The following is a 22,316-nucleotide window of genomic DNA, read 5'->3' as shown; positions in this document are numbered from 1 at the left end:
TACCTAAATCACAGAAAAGTTTTTTGGGGAAGGGGCATAAAGGTGAAATTTCATCAATGGATAGACTTTATTTTAAATATTCTGGTGTTTTAAAAGGAGACACTAGCAGCAAAATAAACTGTTGAAGATACAGTGCAGCCAATTAGATAGATAATGCTCAATTAACGAGGGAATTGGTTTCCAGAAAGTCAGTTTTAAGGAACAGTTAAGCTTGTAATTCCTAAGTCAGTTTGGGTTGCTCCATTTCTCCTTCTTCCACCCCACCTGAAGTACTTCAGCAACTTTGCTGGGTCTATGACTAGCAAGGCCTTGCCTAATCTCTCTTCTCTTGCTTTCCATCTCAGTCATTTTCCTCATCCTTTTCTGTCACTGTTGGAAACCCCAGGCATGAGGGAGTAACTGCAGCTGCTCTCCCAGAGGTGTGTTTGTGTGCAGGGGGGGGCTTTCACTTCTGACTTTATTTTCTTCCTGCAATGAGAACACCTGAAATGTCAGACTTTCATTTTGTTCCAAAAGACTTCTTCCCAGTACAATTCCTGTCATACAGACCCACGTCATCTACTTTTTCTGTCTACTTGTGTATTATCTACATTCAGACATTTGATAGGGGAAAAAATAACAAAACCAAAACCCAAAAAATACCCATGGAAGCTCTGAATTTTAGATATTTCTTCTGCTGTTGGTCAGAGTTGAGTGGAACAGCAGACAAATTGACCTCTACTGTCTGCTCAAACCCCATTCCTGTGTTAAAACTGCGCTTCAGGATTCTTATCTGCAAGGAGCGCTGAGCACCTGCTGACCTTTCAGTGCCTCTGTTGGCATCTCCGACTGTTTCTGCCTGCCCCAAACTCCCAGCGTACTTCCACTGAAATCAAAGATGTGAAACCTGTAAGACTGGCTTTAAAGCGTAGTTACCCTGTGCTCAGCAGGTATGGTTGTGCTTGCTAGCTGGATGTCAGTTGTGGTACCCTTTTGGCACAGTAGGGCGGGGTTGGGGTTTTTTTTGAAAAATGGTTTGGACGACTCCTGCCACTCCTCCTGCCCCAGACACACTGTGTGCTGGGAATGCACCTTTGTCTATAGAAAGGTTTTGGAGGCAACCTCTTTCCACCAACAGCATGGACTAGGGAGAGCGGCTTTGACCACTTTGTATCTTTTAGAAAGAAAAGTGTCTTTTAGAAAGAAAAAAACAAGGGTTCGGAGGCCAGAAGACCTTGAGGATTAAGCGCGCGCGAGAGAGAGAGGAAGGAGTGATAAAAATAAAAAAGAGCATAAAAAATAACAGCTGGGATAGTGACATCAAGGCCCACCACCCGCCTCTCATTACAGCTATCACTTAGTTTCTGTATCCTGAGAGCACTCACGGATGGCTGCCGACCTCCTACTCTGTGTGTTTAATGCTGTGAGCAGCAAAGCATCAAGAGTAAGCAGAAGAGGAGCAAGAGACCACAGGACACACGTGTGTTTGGTGGCACTGCCTGGCTTGAGGGTCAGCACTGGGAAATAAAAGGCTGAGCACTGGGAGGACAGGAGGACTTTGATCTACCTACCCTTCAAACCACGTAGAGCCCGCTGCTTTTATTCTTCATCTAACTAAAGATTTTGAATGTACTGCCCCAATTGCCTTGTGTAAAAAAAAGACAGACAAGAAAGAAGAAAAAGCCTTTCCATGCCCAACATGGTGAAGAAGTCTAATGTTGCCTGCAGAAGCCGCATCCTTTTCCAGTTCCCGAAAGCTCCTGCACCAGGCTGGAGCTCATTACTCCTCATTACTGAGGCCTCGCAGTCTTGTGCATGCAGCAGCAGCGGCAGCTGCCTACTTCTTTGCGCTGTGCCAGAGAAAAGCTGTCTGCAGCAGTCAGCAGCAGTCCTTCGTGTAATGCAGAAATGGCTTCTTTTAACAGCTCTCTCTCTCCTGGATAATGCTTACTTTCTCTTTTATTGGTACTGACACCGTAGCACCAGCACGGCCAGTGTATCAGCACTGATCTGGTACAATACTGCCAAAATTTTAATTCTGCTAAGGAAAAATGTGTAAGCGGAATGGTACTACTTACTTTGACTTGTGTAATGCTGAATATGAGAAATATTAATTATAGAAACTTAGTAGATGGGACATTTTTGCTATTCATTATAGCCTGTTATTTGAGAAATCTAAATAGAGCATAAAATCAGAAACAGGAAGGGAGTCAAAACAATTTTCTTTACCTTAGTAAAGCAAACTAGGTTGGTGTTATCAAAAGTTTGAGCTTTTTTCCTCCCCCCCCCCCCATAGTTTTGAAGTGATCATATGCCTCTTCTCGCTAGATAATTTTTTTTTCCTGGCTGAGTCTTGCTGATTTACGCACGGAGAACCGGTATTCACAGGACGCAAATAAAACCAATTGTATTTTCCTCCCCTAAACCCTTAGCTACGGCGATGCTAAAAGCCGCTGGGCAGCAACTGCAAGTTTTACTTCCAACATTAGCAACCAAAAAAAGAAAAAAAAAAAAAAAAAAAAAATCCGCCAGATGTGCGTGGTACAGATGTGCCCCCTCGAGCCTGCTCCCCAAGCCGTCGGGTGTGGGGAGACGCTGCCCTGGCTGGAGCGCCGGCGGGGAGGCGGGAGGCGGCCGGGGCCGGGGCCGGGGGGCCGGGGCCGGGGGGCCGGGGTCGGGGGGCCGGGGTCGGGGGGCCGGGGCCGGGGGGCCGGGGCCGGGGCGGTCCCGCGGCGCGGGCGGCGTGGCAGGAGTGACCCCTCGTGGGTGCGCGCAGGAACCGCGCCCGGCCGGGCGCCCCCGCTCCCCCGCGGCGCAGAGGTGCTGTCCCCGCCGGGAGGGCCGGAGCCTGCTGCCCCTTCTCCCCCACACGCGCCCTGTCCTTCCCCGCTCCCCTGGCAGCTCTTTTTCCTGGTGGAAGAGCGGCTTCCCGAAGAGAAAATGCAGGTCGCGGTAAACGGGGGAGCGGGAGTTGGACACGAAGTGCACGTGGCGAGTCGGGGATGTCCCGCCTGCCGTGGTTGATATCAAACTGCGTTGCTTCGTTAAAAGTTGACGAGGCCGATGTGTATTTTACTGATCATGTGGTCAGCAGCTAAAACAGAGGCACGGCACAACTGACAGTAATCGTTATTAAAAAAAACCCCACAACCAACCCACCTTTCTTCATATTGCAATAAAAAGAACATGGAATATTTTTGTTAGGTTACACCAGAGGAGAGCAGTCTCTGTTAAGATGGATCCCAGGAACCAATGTCACTGCACTACAAGGAATTCCTTCTAGGTCATCGGGATGGTGTCAAGATACATTTGGCTTGTCTCAAATTGACTTCAGTAGCTATAGGCACTGATTTAAATACTGAAAAATCAGTGCTGTGCCACTGAATATAAAAGTAGTCCCAAATTAAGAAGAAACAACGGCAGCCACAGGGCAAAGCCAGTACATCAAGGTCTGATTTGACTCTGGAGACGTGCAGAGGCTGAGGACTGATGGAAGAAGTAGTTATACAGATTTGACGGCAAGTGCCCGCAGAAGCCTGGGCATGTCCCTGGGAGGAAAGCCCAGCAGCGAGCCCCCTTCCAGCCGGCTGCCCACGGGGAAGGTGGGCTTTGAAGTCGTGCATGGGAGCGCTGCTCCCCGTTGTTCCCCTGATTGCATCCAGGGCAATGGGATTTCGGTCCTCTGATCTGTAAGCAGGCTGGCCAGAAGGAAACCCGCTCCTGTCTAGTTCTGGTTTCAGGGGGAACCTCTTGGCAAAGGCTAAAATATCACTGGTTAACCACTGCCTAACTGCAACAGTACAGTCTTTATGGCTCTCCACACATCACTTGCTATCTGTATCTTGGTGAGAATGAGAAACCAAGTATAAAAACTACGTTTGAATTTCATGGGCTTCCACCTGCATAGTTAAATTACGTTGTGTGGGTGCTGCAAATACCTGGGTTTCATTTGCATTGAGTTTGGGCTGCCTTTCCCCTCTTCTCCAGAGCCCCTAGTCCATGTGATGGGATTGCTGAGAAACTCTTGACTCTGTAGTTCAACCTTTTCCATCTCATTTTTTTGCATATCCCATTCCAGCTTTACCAAAGAACCTGCAGTCTGTCTGTGAGGACAACAGGCAAACCAGGGCTATGCACCCTAATGACCTCAGACGCTGAGCTATTTTGGGGAGTCTTTTCTATGGAGAATTGTGTACGTGGGGAGCTACTCTTCAGCTTTGAAATTCAGAGGATGAAAGAAACACTTTCTTTCTGTCTTGGAGACAGCCAACTTTCATAATATGCTGTTTAATGAAAAATATATTAGGTATTTGTATGTAATATTTTTTTTATGTCTGGAACGGATGTTATGGAAAGCAATTGTCCCAGCTTTAGGGGATGGAGGGAAAGTTTGTCTTTGCTTGGATATATAGCACTCCCCTTTGGGATGGTGTCATTTGATAATTCCTGCCACATGTTCTTATGAGTAGGATGTTTTTGTTTCCTTACTGTGTCTCCCCCCAAGTCCTGCTGGGTAATATTTCAGATGGTCACAGTCAAAAAAAGCATGTGACAACTTCCAGATGTTCAAATAATCAAAGAGATCTGCAGATCTAAGGGAGCACACCAACAAACAAATGAAGGATAACTTGAAGGGCTGCGGTCTAGGTGGGGGGTCACGTTCAGAGGTGGTGTAGCAGGCTGAAGGATAGGCTTTTAATATCTGGAGAATTCACTGATGTCTACATCATTTGCAAAAAATTAGACAGTCTGATGATGTGGCTGGGCAGGCAGTAGAAACCGAAAACACAGGGTCTGGTTGTGGTTTTCCCGCAGCTTGGAGCAGCGCTGGCTTCCAGGGGAGCGAGGAGGGCTGTCACGGTGTGGCGTAGCTCTGAGCTGAGCTGGCTGCTGGGCTCCAGCTCGCGTGATGTGGCTGGGGCTAGGAAACGTGACCGTGCCCTGCTGCCGAGGACACCTCTCAGAGCAGAGAAACACGCCTGCTTCTGGCTTGCTCCCAGCTGGCTTGTATAGGCACCTGCTTAGGCATCAGTAACTAGTTCAAAGGTGGGTTTCAGGAGCCCTTCATCAAAACCCTTCATCATCCCAGGTGATTTTTGTTGGCCCATCCTCCCAGCTTTATAGAAGCAGACACGACAAATGAAAATGTACGGTGGGACACTGTATTCCTCTTTGGGAATGTAAAAACATTCATGATCAAGGGGGGAAAAAAATCCCCAAGAGCTCCTGTTAGTCACTGGCAACCTGATATTTGTCGAGGTGATTGAGCACGGTTGTGTGGTGCAGCGTGTATGGAGCGGCAAGCAGGCACAGCAGGATGGAGGCTGCACATTGCTTACTGCTGTCGCGCAGGCTGGGCGGTCCTGTCTCTGGTCACAGGAGGGACAACATTCCCACCCCACAGGATCCGACAGCGAGTCTGCTGGGACACTGGCACACATTTTCGTACACTGGCATTTCATGTGGCAGTGCCTCCGCTGCTCATGGCACATCCTTTGAAACAGATGTGCTCTGCATCTGCCTGCTGTCTGTGCAACTGGCACAGCTCTGCTGGAAAACTGTTTCACAAAGCCTTCCATGTGGAGCAGTGATGGGGAGGGCTAGGCATTATTATTATTATTATTATTATTATTATTATTATTATTATTATTATTATTATTATTATTATTATTATTTCTATTACTACTGCTATTACTGCAACTAATTTGTGTAGAAACATTGCTGGCTCAAAATGTGGCTCAGCTGCTGATGGAGAAAGGAAGATCTGATCACACTGAGGGAGCTGCTAGAGTTTTGAACGTTGCTGTGACTCCTACAGGCTGATGCCTTTGAAGCGTAACTATTTGGGAGATTGCTACCGACTACTCCTTCCCCTTGGTAGTAAGGCTTTATGTGACTTCTCATGCAATCCTATATGGATCTTTTACTGCTTGGGAGGTAATGGTGTAGTGTGCTAGCAAATTCAGTTCCACACTAAGAAAAGGAACAACTTTGTGACAGTTTGCCCATCATCAAAGGCAGGTTTTGTCAGTCGGACTCTCTGTATTGCATTCCCCAAGAATTTGGAGAGCCTCTGGCAAGATTATTCCTTGGTTTTGTTCAAAGAATCCCTTTGTATGTACACAGAGGGGGAAAGACCTGGAAAATCGGACCATGGTGCCTGTGTGTGTGGAGGGGCCTGAGCCTGAGAACAGCATTGGCGGCAGTGTGGGGGCCTTGGAGGAGGCACACCACAACACAGGCAAACACCCAAAAGTGAGAAGAGGGATGCAATTCACGAGGACACTGGTACTTCAGTGTGCTGCAGGAAAGTGATGGCCATGAAAAATTAGATCTAGGCCACATAACAGATATTTATTATGATGAGTTATGTCCGTCCTGCTTCATGTCTGTAAGACTGGGAGAACAAGGTCATCTTATGTTCTAAACCCTGAAAAGGTTTGGAGGCCTGTGTTCTTCTACTAGCTGGAGCATTGACAGCATGTGCTTCCATCATTTATAATGTGGTTGTCCAGACTGCAAGCTCTTTGCCCATGTCCGCAGGGAAAGTTATAATTACCTATGTATGGTAAATTAAAAATGAAAACCATTCACTGCGCTGCAAGCTGACTCAAGAAGGACAGATCATCAGTGAGGAGGTGTGATAAGGAAAATAAAGCTACTGCATCACAAACCAGAAAACTGTGGGAGGAAAAACCAAGCGGCCTCTATCTACTGTCTACCCATCTATTGGCCATCCACCCGTCTCTCTACTAGCTACATATTTGGATGTTTTTATTTTAAAAACGGGCAAGGGAGTGGCGCAGGGAGGTCTGGCTGGGGCAAGAGGAAAGCAGCTAAAGGACCTTTTCCCTGGCTGGTAAATCTGTGCCTGGTCTCCTTTCAAGGCTTCGTAGTTTAGAAAGAATTGCAGTTTGTTTTTCAAAAGATGTGTCAGTCTGTTATGGATTAAGAAGACAATATGCCTTCCACATTTACTCTCCCCACAAAGACTGATTTTTGGAGGATTTGCTAGTCACTTCATTTCAGACACATTTCTTAACATGTTTGGATTTCTTTGTGGTTAAACTTAGACTCTGTCCTTCCTGAATCCTATAAGACTTGCTGTGCGGTGTTTGCCTTTTCATGGTCATTACTGATACATACCCGCTGCACTCGTTGCGCTCTACTAAAATAATTTTGTCAGGGTAAAAATTACGAATTAAAATATCCTCTCAGAGGGAGGACCCCAAATATAATTTTGTAACAAAAATTCCCCAACCATTTCCAAACAACTTAATTTAAACGGCAAGATAAATCTTTCCCTTTACTACTACCCAGATGCTTCAGACATGAATAATCTCTGCGAATTTTCCAGCTATTTCAATATCCTGGCCATACTGAACCCAGCCTGTGGCTCTAGCACCCATTTAGGAAAATCTACAGACAAGGCCAATGCCTGACAGCTCTGTCCATTAAAATCAATGGTCACACATCTATTACTTTACTTTCTCAGTTTTCATTCCCTTCCATTGCTTGTTTGCAGCTGGACCTCCATTTTACCCTTTTTAATGGGAACTTGGGAAGTTCCAACTACTTTCCTGTCTCTGCCTCTTCTTTCTTCAGTCTCTAGTCTCTTTCCCTTGCTTTAATAGCCATCCTTCTCATCTGTTGACTGCAGATCTTGGCCAAATCCTGATAAAGTCAACAGAAAGGTTTTCCCTGGAATTTTAGACGTGTTTCTGTTGTGTTTTTCCTTTCCTCTCCTCATTCTTCTTGCTGCCTGGCTGGCGGATTTAAACAAATATTTTCAGAACAACTTGTCCTCAGTTGACTAAACTGGTAAATAATGGATAAATATAGTTTTGATTCGGAACAGCTTTCTGGCAAAGGACGGAGTACAGCACTAAAGAAGAATTTTTCTCACCTTGAGTCATGGGATTTGGTTGGTTAAATTAAAACCATTTACTTAACCTGCCTGTACAACACACAAACATCAGAGATGTCCTTTAGCTGTACTGATACTTTGTGCTGCCTACACTACACTAGCTACAACACCTGGGCAGTAATTCTGTTTTGTGAAACAGAAATAGCCTGGGTTTCTTTCTTTCTTTGTATCAAAAGCTGCACAAATCTAATTTATATATATTTAAGCAAAGGCTCAGGCTTATTTTTCCCAGTCATTCTTTTTTTTCACCATCTGGAAAGGAAATGTTGTTCTGTCATAAGCTTCAAGCTTCAGCATGGAACACTTGTATTAAAAATTCCTTGGTGTCCTAAGGCTGGCTACCTACCTCCGTAACTCAGTCCTGCTGTGACAGTACTGTCTTCTCATCAAAATGTATTTCACCAAGCCTACAAAAGGGATGTTGCTATGTTTGTTAGGATGAAACTTTGCATATTGCTTATGAAGCATATGGAGGACTTTTTATAAATACTTTTCTATGTGCTTACTCACATGGAGGGGCTAGAAATATAAGTATTACAGCGTTCTTGGTATACATAGTAAAAATAAAAACCCAACTAACAGTAATATGAATATAAGTCATTGTATTTTGAATTTTTATTGTAATAAATTATAGCAATAGTTCACGCAACCCAGCTATTATCTCAGATTGTCTCCCTGCAGAATCACAAAAACAATCTGAGTCATCCCAACTTGATTCACGTTCAGTTCCTGTTTGGGAAGGCTTCCCTCACCATCAGACCGCCTGGTAACGTTTTTTCTGTGAAAGCTCAGATTCTGTACAGCAGTCCCACAGTCTATGGTGGGTTCTGCAGCATGAATCACGGAAAATATGCATCCCTGCTTATTTGTAGATGGTTATTTTTGCAGAAGTCCATGTGGAATAAGAGCCATGAGATTTTTTTTCTACGTGATACATGTGTCTTTTTGGCACTCTGATGGGAATTGTTTAATAGAGACTTATCAAATATATCAAAAGATGCTCAGCATTTGAAAGAGGGAAAAGAGATGGAGTTGACACGTAGAGCCGAGATTGAGTACGAACCAGTTTCAGAAAGAAAGAGAGTGAATTTGCCTTTACGAATAAAGCAAGGCACCAGAGAGTTGTTTCCCTGTTTCTCCCAGGGCCCTCTTCACGGTCTGTCACTAAATTCTTGTGAAACTTTTATTTATCTTTGTTGTGGTTTTCATTTCACCTACATATAATATGTTATTTCAATTAGTACATGCAGAATGTATTATTTCAATTAATTCATGGAGCTCATTAATTAATAAATAACTTTGGCACTCTCACCTGAAAAGCATGATAGAAACAGAGAAAACGCATTCTACTTGCCAACTTCCTTGCATCACTTGAGAGACCTCTCTGAGCTGAAAATGCAGCACAGTAACTCTATATATTACCTTAGACATGAAGTGAATAATAATGTGTGACTGCAGGGAAATGAAGCTATACAGAATAACGATGATACTAGCTAACATTTCTGCAGTTGAAGAGCTTGGCAGTGAGCAGCTTTGTTTCTGATAGTGTCCTGCAAAAATACAGTACTAATTTTACTATTAGTAATGGAGGTAGTATCAAGGGCAGGTAAGAGAACAAAATCATCACTTAAAACATTGGCAGATGTCACAAAAATTGGGGTTATCATGTATCATGAGGATTAAAGGAACCCTAGAAGAAAAAGTCTGAAGTGCTCGGTCATTAGATGGCAGATGACTGAGCAATAGTCATTTCTCTGGTGGGCAAAACTAAAGTCAGATGCAGAGAAACAAGGTGTAGGGGCTGCGTGTGCTGTCGGGAGCACCCTCCACTGGGGAGCAGCGAGCCTAAGCAGGACATGCTGGGTTGTGTCCAGGGCATCAGCTGGACATGACCTCCAGGAGTAAAACTGGCCGAAAACTCATGTGAGCCCTGGGAATATGCATTTTTGGCAGGGATGCCTTGTTTCCTCTGTACATGTGTTGAGCTCTGAAGCATGGTGTTTGCTTCAGGCACTCCTAAAGACTGCCTGAAAACCAGGGAAGGTGTGGGCAACATCTCTGAGAGCAACCAAAAGACTGGAAAGCACTTTCTGGTAGAAGTTGTAGGTACGCAGTCTTTTAAGCATATCAAGAAAAGGTTAAAGGATTACTGGTTACAGATGGTAAGTATTTACTTCAGGACTCTTCTAATCTAGCAAATGAAGATATAGAAAGATTTGGTGGCAGAGCTGGACAAATGCACGGGAGAAAAAGGCTACGCATTTCACCAGAGAAATACTTAGCTACTGGTGTGGATCACAACAGGTTATTGTGGCTTTTCTACCATTAGTAATTTTTACTTCGAGAATAGATGTTGTTGGGTTTTTTAATCTAAAAGATGTACTGAGGTTTAAACTGGATCAAATTCAAGGATGTTCTGTGTCCTAAATTATGTGGTTAGGTGACCACATGGTGACTCCTGGTTTTATAATCTGAAAATCCTTTTGCTCTAACAAATAGGTCTGGAGGAGCTTTTAGAGTAATTGAGAATTTGGATTTGTGGATGCTTGTTGTGTTTACTGGGGTCAGCACTCACCTTTCTTCCTTCTCCTGGAGCAGCTTAGCACTGACTGGTCCCAGCTGCAGAGCTGCACTAGGCAGACCTGTCCTGCCTAGCCCAAGGATGCTCCTTTTTCACTTATTTCTCTCCTCCCAGGCTGGAACCCCACATTCATTTTTCCGAGGAGCCAGGAGCCACCTTGAACCGGGGAACTTCTGTAGCGCTTTGAGAGTAACCATTCACAAAGACCTTACAGCTCTGAACTACAGCACGCACAAAGAACACTTTTTTTCTAGCGACTACAAAATGCTGCAATAAGCTGTGCTCGAATGAAACCTCCATTAGCAGTAGTGGAGCTTTGTATGTTAGTCACCAAGGATTTGACTATCAGATAATTGTGATTATACGTTCTCTTCAGAACAACTTGCATTATTTAAGAAGAAAATCAAACTCCAATCAAGCTGTTCAGAGGTTTTGAAATATTCAGATGTAGAGCTCCCAGCTCCCCTGTTTTAGCCATTGGGGTACAGTGCAAAATGCTGCTAAGCAGGCAATAGTCTCAGGATTTATTGCAGTGACCGAATTTACAAAGAAACTATACAGAAAGTTCACAGAAAAGCCTGCTCTCGTGAACTTTCAACCAGCATTTGCAAACTAAGAAGCCATAGGTTATTTATATAATAAATGGATGCGTATCTGTCCGAATGTTTAATAAAGATAATATGTGAGAAGCATGAAAGAAGTCATTTTCCTCTGCAGTAAAAATATATTTGATACCGGACAGGGACAATAGCAGTTTAGCTATTTTGAAGCTTTTATGTTCAGAAAATGATACTCTGAGAAGAAATATACCAAAAATACAGGTATGGGAATTGTGAGGTCAGATGAGACCAAAATTTGGTAAAGTAATGACTGAATTCTCTTTAATTGGTGTGTATATATGCATACACCATTTAAAAAGATCTTGATACAAAAACTGAACCGTGCAATATGATCCAGCAAAATCTGATTTTATAAATACTCTTTGTTCCCAGGAAGACATGGGGACAGTGATGCTATTGATTTTAGATCACCACATCACCTGTTTCTGGTTGCTTTGGCTATTGGAGTATGCCTGGCCTGGAAAGGTGAACACTTATTTGGCCTACAGTTGGTATGTACCCTACAACTGCCTGCTCCTTACGCGTGTTATCTCTCTCCCCTGCAAAGCACAGATCAAGGACACATGGATGTTACCAAGCAAATAATATGAATAACATCTACACCATCACAATAATGGTGATTTTTATTTCCCGGGTGGTCCCAAGAGAAATGAACACAACCTCCAGCCCCAGGCCAACATTTACCGTCCTGTTGCCAGCACAGCTGGCTCCAGGACTGGGAGTCTGGTAAGATGAGTTGAAAATATTATTTCTTCCCCATGCACTCATGTACCAATTGCAACTCAAATATATTGAAGAAGTCTTCTTTCTTTAAGTATAACTCCACATATGTGCATTCCAGACTTATATTATTGCCAGTTCACTTTACATTTTGCATCACACCAAGTGCCTACATTAACTGCTGCTATTTGGGCTTGACAAGAAGAACAAGAGGGAAGTGAGGAGAGGGGAGAGACTAAAATGAAGTGTGAGTGTATTAGTAGCATTTCTAAGCTTGGGTCTGGGTCTACTGAGTCTTTGGCAGCACATTTTCAGTCTCAAAACTGGAGTAGTGGTTGCCCATCAACACCAGGCAGTCCCCAGGATGGGAGCTGGTTCTGTCCCACTGGCACTAACCACACCTGCAGCACAAGGTCTGCCACTGTAAGCAGGAATCTGCTCATTCAGCTTGCTTAAGTCTTTTCACTTCAGCACACACACACAAAATGCTTCTTTTGAGTCTAGCTCCTTCATTCTGAAAGGATGCAAAGATGCCCGTGCTTCTTGCTGCCAAAGATCTCCCAAAGACTTGCATTTTTGGAAGAGGTAAGTGGTGGAGGAGATGGACCTGCAAAGGTGAGAAGCAACATTCCTCAGAGCTAGAAATTACAGCACAACTCTGGTTAAGATCCCAAGCTCCAGCTTCATTGATTACAGTAAAGAACCTGTAGTGACGCTGAACGGTTCTTTACTGCTGCTATTAGTATCAGGTAAGGAGATGCTACAAGTAGTTGCAAGCCGAAGATTTCACTCCCATAGGTGAAGCCAGATGATGGAAAATGTGTTTGTCAAGAGTTTGGTGTGACAGACATCCATTCCTGAGCTGTCATGTTCTGCAGTGTCTGCTTTATATTCCTACACAGGGTTTTCAAGCAGTGAGGAGAAGTGGTCAATCCTTTCAAATTTGATAGACTGATGCTGGCATTGACTTCTGTGGCTGCAGTCATGTGTCAAGAGATTATTTGTGCTGGCACAGTGAGTTTAATACATGTCCATGTCCTTGATACTTGAATCTCAAAAACTTCACTGAAAGAGATGCCAGTAAACTGTTATTTTCTCTAAGCACCAGTTCTCTGTAGATGTAATCATAGTAACAGCCATCACATTTGTGCTGACACTGGCCAACAAGGGCTGAAATCTTGCCCCTGTTGAAATCTTTGGTAAAGATTTGGCTGAGAAGTACAAATACGTTTTCACACAAAAATAAAAATATATAAAAAAATAGAGTTTTGTGTAATAATGGTAAAATGTTTTTGTTTTTCAACATCCTGGATGCCAATGCCCTTAGTTTATAAAAGTTCAAGTTTGTGCTAAAATGAAACAAGAAAGGTTCACTCCTCATTTCCATCTCTCCCTCCAAAACAGAAAACCTGGCAGGACTGTGTTTTAATGCAGATGCTGGCAGAGCCACAGCCCAGCAAGGTACCAGGCAGCATAATGGTGGGTGATGAGGCGCGCCATATGACAACTGAATTCCTTCTGGTGAATGCAGGGATTTGGTTCACGTTCTTAAAAGCTGCTGACGCCCTGGCCTGCAGCCCCAGGCAGTATTTAGTGAGCATCCAGCCTTCAGACAAAAAGTTTCCTCTTTGCAGGGCTGATCTAAGAAATGCCCTGCACTAATCAAAGCAAGTCTGTCCATTGTTTTTAACTGACTTTGGAAGCCAGCTCTGTAAAACAAATACCTGTGGCACCAAATATCTAAACCATGAAAAACACTGTGGAGCATCAGGTCCTTGACCTGTGAGCCCTATGAGATTTCTGACTAAATGTTTCTCAAAGTTGGCTTGATCATAAGGAAAGAAAATTAACTGAACTCAAAGACGTGCCTCACCTTTTTGGTGACTGTAGGAATTACTATTAGTGTGTTGTACAAAGATTGAAAAACGCTGCCAGAAATTATAGGTTAAGTGGGATTTTTTTTTTTTGTTGTAGGTTCTTTGCCTATTTCCCTTTAGAATTAGTGTTTAGTTGTTCACAATGCTGATTTCTTTTTAGTTGCTCCTTGCTGATACGTTCAAAAAGGTGGGCAACGTCAAAAGCAGGAGAAACAGCAGATGGCAGCACCAGGCTGCTTTATCTGGGCTGTTAGAGCGAACTGGGGAAAAATATGAACCTAGCTGAACAAAAGTTTCTTAAGAGTTTGTTTACTTTCAGATCGCAGTTCTCCTATTCTTTTGGATTTCTTTTTTTTTTCTTCTGTTTTTTTTCTACTGACTATTGGGAAAAAAAAACAAAAACCCAGCAGAGGAGGAAAATTGCTAAGTCAGGTCATCCTGTATTGATTTAGTAGAAGATAGTAAGACCTGATGTGACCTGCTGAAAAGATGACATGAGGTTATGGCCTAGCCTACCAGTTCTTCACGTCGTATTAAACACTCCACAGGGGCAACATCTGGAGTGTTAAACAACTGCTGGGTAATGCAATTTTAAATACCACTTCATCAAAGTAATAGACTCCACAGGACCCTCTTGGGATCTGTAAACTGATGTGTTCCAGGCTTTGTGTGCTGCAGCCCTTTTGTGTAGCACATTAAGGAGAGCCTGATAGCTCTGACTGTTGCAGAGTGATAGAACCGAGGTTTGCAAACTCATCTACAGTACACTGCCTCACTAGGCCTGGGATCAAATGCATGGCCTTTATGGTTTTTCTCTTCTTGTTTTGCTCAAAGCTTGATAGTCTGTATGTCCAAAAAGTTTGGTGAGCTGAGGAAAAGATTTTCGGACAACAGATTTACTCTTGAGTCTATTTTAACAGCAGTGTATGAGCTTCAAAAGGAGATTTGATCCCATGCTTTCTGTTTTCCAGAGTAGTTACAGAGGAGGGAGCAAATCTTCTGTGTGCTCTTCATAACCAGCCAAGCTTTCAACCTGAATAACGAGAGAATTCCTCAGGTCCTTACTGGACCTGGCTCCTCTCCTGCATTCTTCAAATACAACACAACTGTAGCTCCAGCATCACAAATCATGAAGGAAATGTGGTCTCCAATTTGGTGGACCATAGAGGCTGGTGCCACCATCTAGCTGCAAATCAATGTACCTGACAGTTAGTAGAACGGTGTGCAATTTTCTGAAATAGCTCCTTCCACTATTTCAGAGCTGCTAAGCAACAATTAAGAAAAGTCCCGTTAAATAATTAATCACTTTATGAGACGACAGCCTAAGAATTTTTTCTATTGCTTGCTAATGCAACATTTGCTTTCTGAATCCAAATCCAGCAAAACCCTTAGCTCACACAGATCCCTGCATCTAGACAGACAGAATTTGATAGCTGCCACCAACTGATCTTTGTCACTACCAGGAGCACATGGAAGGACACTTGGTAACTCCTTTCCAGGGAGAAAAATTTAGGGTAAGGCTTGCAGCCAGCATGAGCAGCATTTAGCTGAGGTCAATGGAAAGGCTTTGATTCTTTCCAAGTGAGTATCTGCCCTCGCTGCTGTCCTTGCTTGCAGATCCTTCTCTCTGCTTTACTGCAATCATTTCAGATCAAAGAGCAGCGGAAAATTCTTCAATTGCCTGACACAGTTTCAGTTCAGAAATGTCTCCGGGTAAATTTTTGTGTGACGCCTTTCAAAGAGGGATGCTGATAGGAGTCATAGAACAGGGAGAGGAGGTCTGAAGCTGACTATAAGCCACCATTCATTGTAATGTTATTCTTGTTACTGAGTACTTGTAAACTCTGGGAGGTTATAGAGAGACCAGAGAAATGTGGTGTTGTATCTCTGTCTCCACCAAGCCATATAAAATAGTCAGTCTTCAGCTACCTTAGTGTCAGCAGGAACAGTGACCTGAATCATCCCTGAAGTGGGTGCTGCAGCCTCACTTGACATCCTCCATGCCATTCCTGCCCGAAATGTTTATATCAGGCAGTCCTATCCACAGCTAATCATATTAGGTAAACTATTTGGAAATGATAACATTTATGAATACATGTATATAAAGGATGCCCGCCCCTCACTAAACTAGTTTGTGGCCTACGCTTTAGAAACAGAACTTATTAAGACTGCAGACATATGAGCTACTGTAATTTACTTACTGGAATTATTTTCCATCCCGCGTTACTGCTGAGGAGACCATGGCTGCCCTCCATCTGTGGAGAGGTCTTCATAAGAAAATGGGGAGCAGTAGGGAAACAGCATGGATTCTCCAAAGAATGCATTAGTTTATTTATTTATTTCAAATGTCTTTCATGTCTTGGCTTTGTGCATCTTTTCCAAGCAGCAAATGCTTCACAGATGGAAAGAAGCAATTTTCAGTTGTAAAAATTCTAAACAGTTCAGGTGAAATGAAAAACAGAGCTTCCTGGAGACACGCCAGCTTTTTTTTATTATTATTTTTTTCCTCAGCCTCACTTTGATTGTGAAAATATTCACCCACCTCCAGACTTCATAGCATAAGAAATGCCCTGCCTGGGGTCTAATCCGTGCTGAGGTATCGCTGTGGGGTCGATTAGAAAGGAAACCTCCTATTTCCACACAGACACTACACATCTGCTCTGATTTTCTGCAGGGTAGATCCACAGTAACCCTACTGCAAAAATTGAGTCTTACATAAAAAAAGCTTATACTGGCATAGCTCTTCTTCTGGAGGGAGCTCTGCCATGCTGTCGTCAGGAAAAGGTCTAATTTGTCCACTGATACCCTGTTTTCTGTCAATTTGTATGGCTAGGTAGTGAAATTAGGGAAAAAATCATACATGATTTGTGAGAAAGAGTAATGAGCTTATTTTTAGATACCTCCTGCTGATAAAACCTTTTAGGATTTATGGCAGATTAAATTAGCAGGAGCTTTACCCTCAGAACCTTTGGATATCATACACTGCCTATGAGGCACTGAAATCTCCCACACGTTCCCCACCGGGAGCTTAACTCATCCTCAGGATATCTGCCTCGGAGCCAGACACCTATAGCCAGATGCCTATACATCTATGACCTGTTATGTGTAGACTGAAGCTCAGGAGCAGACAAAACAGTATCTCCCCCATGCTGCCGGTGGCTGTGGGTGTGGAAGCGGAGTGATCCCCACGCAGGGCAGGCATCGGCAATGGAGGGAACGAGCACGTGGGACCAGAGCTGCCTCTGGGTGTCGGGCGGTCCAGCTCCCTGGGCTCTAAATCATTCGGGACACTCAGGATCAGAGACCGAGGGAAGTACAGAAGAAGGCCTGTAATTATTAGCTGCTGCCGTGTCTCTGGGAACACAGGTCCAGAGCACACTAATGCATAATGCTCAGTCACTGGCTCACTTTGGATGTTGCAATGGATTTTACAACGCGCATTTGACAAGCATGTCATGCAGGGCTCTACAGGAAGAGAGAGGAACACTCAGCAGTGGGTGCTGAATCAGGGTCTAAGTGTGTAATCCAAGGTTATTTGCTATAAAGTCTAGGACATTCCCTCAAAAATGTTGAGTTGTGCAGGAAATGTCTGGTTACTTGTGTAACTGTTTGCAAGATACACAAACTCATCAGGCTCTGACTCCTAAGTCTTATGACAATAAGGCATTTTCTTCCAGGCATGTTCAATTGTATATCTGATACACATACTGCTCAGCCAAAATGACTTGTTAGTGATTTATTTTGAATATCCAGCCTTTACCATATGACATCACCTCCTTAACTTGATGAAAAAAAGGTTTAGACTGAATTCTTCCCATTAAAAATAATGGGGCAATGGTTTCTTGATGCCAATATTTACTGATATCAAAGCAAATATTGTCTTGGTTATTTGTCTTAATTTAGCCCAAAGAGTACACAAAGCACAGTGTACAAACCCAGTACATTCTTTCTTCTAAATCAGATCATCACTTACTAATTACTATATGATTTGAATGAAAACAGAGGCATGATTCAGTGATGCTTTATAGAAATTATCACCATATTTAGAGGTTTTTTCTTACCCTGATTGATAGAGTGGTCTTATAAGATGACTTCCTCTATCTGCCTTCATCCAAAACCTCAGAATGATTGCTTTTTAATTGTCCATTATACAACATACAGCAGAATGAGACCCAGATCCTTTGCTAAGATCTCTAAGAAAGAGCTACATTATGTATATGTATATGTATATTAATATACATAGTGTGTATACATGTGTGTGTCTGCGTGTGTGCATGCGCACATATACATAATCAATTTTTAAACTTTAATTAACTTTAATTAAAGCTTACAGATCACAATAGTATTTGAACATTCCTAAAATTCGGGTGTCGCATTTGTGTTGGATTTGGATACATTTTGCACAGACCATTTAATGTGTCTAAATCCAACACAAAATCCAGCCCTGTATTAGAGAAAGTTAATGTGAGAACTGATATGCCCAGAGAGGATCCTTTGCTTCTGAGCATGGACCTGGACGCAGCCAGAGACGTGCCTTACCTTCCTGTGATTTCTGTCCTATTTGGAAACTCACATGGAAACTTAAGGGTTGCAATCTCTGGCAAAGCATCAAAGAAAAAGACATTTAAAGCAAGGACTGCTGCATGAATACCTAAAAGACTTGTACAGAACTAGTCTGCTTCCAGCACACCAGGAAAAAACGACTTGTTCCAAGATTTTTGACTGAGGACTCTAGGACATATTTGACTATGAATAAATCTGTTTCTTCCCCGTTAGATTTCTATTGCCTAAGAAATCTTTAGCAGAAGCTATGAATGCATTTCTCTCAAACCTTTCTAACATAACACCCCCTTGCTTGCACGCATTCAGCAGACCTTTGCTTCCATCCACATCGGGCGCTTTCTCCTCCTGCCTTCTCTCTAACCGTTCCCGTAGCAGGCTCCTGTACCAAGGGTGATGTGGTGTAATAATGGGAACCATGTTGTGTCAGTGATGAGCATATCAAAGCCCATTCATTGACTTCTGCACTTCACCGACTGCAAACATGTCCAAACAATGCCAAGCACACCCAACACAAACTTTTAGCCACAGCTCACCCGTTGTTGCTTCTGCGTGGAAGGAGGGAGGAGAATTTCTGCCCTGTTGCCACTAGATGGAGTAAAGCCAAAACTGTAGATCTAATTAGTCTTGCGATGGAAACGCATCCATTTCCTATATAGTTTTTTTCTTAAATGAGTCTATTAAGCTGAAAACCAAGCCTGTCAGACTTTAGATGGAGTGAAAGAGCCCTGTTTATTTTAGTATGCCACACTGATTTGTAACTAGGGTTCACTCAAAGGATTCATGGCACATGAACTTTCCAATTTGTACACTGGAGAACTGAAGAAGTCAAATTCTGGTTACATTTTCTGTCTTCCAGCACCCAATTCAGATGAGTAAATAAGGAGTCTAGACTATGGAGACAGTCCCCGTGCCGTGACTGTGCAGGCACACAGGTTCTATCTTTAGGCATCTAAGGTAGATCATTAATAACTGATGGTGCCGACATCCTTGAAAGAGTTTATCGATAGTCCGTCCTCCTTCTTTCTCTTTCACTCTGTTAGCATGCCTTTTGCACTTATCCGTGTGGGCATCTAAACTCCCATCCTCTGCTCAACTAATTACATGCTAATAATACATGGGGAAATCACAAAATATTTCCTCTTGGGGTGTGGTGAATTATCACTTACACTGTTTTCACAGCACAAGTGCTATTCCCAGATGTGCTCAGCATTGCCCTAGCTCTGTTTTCAACTAGGGGAGTTTTACTATTGCCTTAAATGGCAGCTGACAACAAGATAACAGTTATGGCTTCTGAAAATCTACTGCATACAGATGTGTATTTTGAAAAGTACAGTGCAGTTTGAACAGTGAGCATACACATATAAAGTTCATTACACTGTTGGTTTTGTAATTGTGACAATTCTGCATTTACATGAAACTGTTGAACCACCTGAAAGAAAATCCAAAGGTGCTTTATGTACTGTTTTGCTTAGTTCGTAGAATAGAACACAATAGAACAGGACTATTTCAGTTGGAAGGGACCTGCAACGATCATCTAGTCCAACTCCTGACCAATTCAGGGCTGACCAGGTTAAAGCAAGTTATTAAGGGCATTGTCCGAATGTCCCTTAAACACGGACAGGCTTGGGGCATTGACCACCTCTCTAGGAAGCCTGTTCCAGTGTTTGGTCACCCTCTCAGTACCTATTCCAGTCCTGAGGACCCTTATCTCTTATCATACCTTACTTGACAAGAAAGTAAGCAATTCAATCATGGTCTTCCTTGAACCTGAATTATAACCTATTTTTTACCTTTATTCCTTCTGAAGCAGGAAACATTTCTACTTCACAAACTTTGAAGATCTTCTGCTAGCCAAATGAAAGCCTTGCAGATCTCTGCTACCACTACCACTCTTCCGGATGAGGCTGCTTGGATGTTATTTCTTTTCCACCAAATGAGGCTCCTTTTTACTGTACTCGGTGATGAAATGATGTAAGGCAATAGCTCATCAGAAATCCAAATACATCTCATCAAGAGCCTTTCAAAAGAAAATGTTGAGGAATGTTTCTGCTTGAAGAATAATCTAGTATTTTCTCCAGGAAGTTTTGGACAGATTCAGGAAAAAATAGAAACTTTGAAACAGAATGATGTATCTACTTAAAATGTCCTGTTACAGTATTTTTGCATTTTTTTTAGAAAGCAATGAAATTACCATTTATAACAAACCAAGAAATTATAAGGTATTTTATATTAATTGTTCTTTTGACTTGAAACACCATTTTGTTTGAGATTTTAAAAATGATTAGTGGAAATTACAGGTCATCTGGACAGCAAAAAAAGTTGCCATTTCAGTATAGAGTACATAAATTTGAAATAAAAACAATTTTTCTGCATGCAAGAATATTTCAACCTCTTCTACAGAGCTCCCCATGCCAAACACTTACCCCTCCATGTTGTGCCTGCAGACTTCAAGACTGTCAGGGTTTAATGACCAGAGATCATTTATGAGGTCTCAGTTGTGCAAAGCAAAGCTGATTTTTGCCACTCCAAGGCTAGTGGAGTGGGATGAGAGCAAGGCATTCCTGTCATGGGCAGGAGAGGAAGAGTAGGCAGGGACATAAGAGGGATGATGAAAGAGCCAAGGGAAAGCATTAGCGGTTCAGGCTGCTTGCTGCTCCTCATCCTTCCAGGGGGACAGGGAAACTGAGCCCAGCTGGGCTGCTTGCAGCCCAGGACTGTGACGACTTCCCACACCGCAGCTCTTTCTTCAGCAAAGCAGTGGAAACATCCAGGTTAGACCTCTGGCATAGGCAGTCTGGTTTTTCACCCCTCTCTCTTCCATGGTAGTATCCTGCCAAAGCAACTTGCCCAGGTCTACCATTAGCTCTGATTTTGACTAATAATTCATTTACTTTGCTCAGTTCAAGAGTACCATGCCAGAATTTACAGGGTATTTAGATGAGACACATGCCTTCTGCTACCAAAGGGCATGAACCCCTCAGCAACTGAATTATTTTTCTTACTGAAACTGTAACCCAGATGGAGCTGGCATATCATAACTTTCCAAACAGGAGTTTGGCTAGGCTATTCTACGTGCTATAGGGCTTTTTGACACAAAAAATGAAGAGTTCATTTACCCTTCTTCACTAATAAATTTATGATTGTGTTAACTCCCTCTTCCTTGACATCCTTGCTGGAGTATTAGTTTAGTATCTTATCTTATGAACATCAGGTACATCAATAGTGCTTGCAATTAACAAATTTTCTTTCAGGACTCTCATACATGTCTTCTAACAATTCCTCATCCTATTTTCTTCACAGAACTGGGCACCACTGTATTAAAAATGTGCTACAAAGGAGCTGACAATTTATTGTTGCTTTGATTAAACACTTCGAGTGTAGCCACTAATACCCATACACATTTCTAATCTGCATGGGTAGGGTATCCACCGCAACTTTCTAGCTTCAGTTTCCGAAAAATTAGGCATCAAATACGAAGGACTTCTGTGGCTTTTTTGCTATTCAGTGGAGGGAAAGAAGAAAATAATTTCTTCTGAAGACTTGCATAAGGCTATGGCATCAATAACTCTCTAGAGATATTTTTCTCTCTTTGCCAGTCATAAAAGGGGATGTAGGTGACTAACTTAAAGTAGATAACTGATTTTTTAGAAGGTAAAGTTAGGTCAGATGAATCCCAGCAGCTATGTCTTAATTTTAGCATCTAGTGAAAATTTTTTTTTATGTCAATCAAAAAGCTCTGTATCAAGAATGTAGCTATGCATATGCTAATGTATATGTATTTAAATATTAATGAGTCCATCTAAACCCTCATATCGGTACAACTACATTATACTAATTTGCACCAACTATTTCAAGATAGCGTTGCTTTGTGTCTCTTTCCTTCCTGACTTACCTTTCTATCTCTTCATAGTCTGGAAGACATCACTGCCTAAATACTTGGTATGTGACCATAGTTTTTTTAACTTACTGAAGAAAAAGCATTTGGAAACATCTCACGCTCTTCACTGCATATTGCTTGGCAATATTCTATAGTGCAAAAGTGGTTTTAA

The 22,316-nt window shown here is 42.7% G+C and overlaps 1 protein-coding gene across 1 annotated transcript in view; it reads left to right on the top strand.

Moving 5' to 3' along the window:
- The window catches only part of RGS7 (regulator of G protein signaling 7), a 269,855-nt gene extending 259,092 nt beyond the window's left edge, over positions 1 to 10,763 (top strand). Inside the window, exon 17 of the mRNA XM_075706596.1 lies at positions 10,602 to 10,763. Within this exon, the coding sequence (XP_075562711.1) occupies positions 10,602 to 10,763 (162 nt within the window). The remainder of the gene's footprint in view (positions 1 to 10,601) is intronic.
- Positions 10,764 to 22,316: the final 11,553 nt, after the last annotated feature.

This window comes from Pelecanus crispus, chromosome 3, assembly GCF_030463565.1.
Source record: "Pelecanus crispus isolate bPelCri1 chromosome 3, bPelCri1.pri, whole genome shotgun sequence".
Lineage (NCBI taxonomy): Eukaryota > Metazoa > Chordata > Aves > Pelecaniformes > Pelecanidae > Pelecanus > Pelecanus crispus.
Note: the sequence above shows the minus strand (reverse complement) of the source record. Positions and strands in the feature narration are given on the sequence as shown.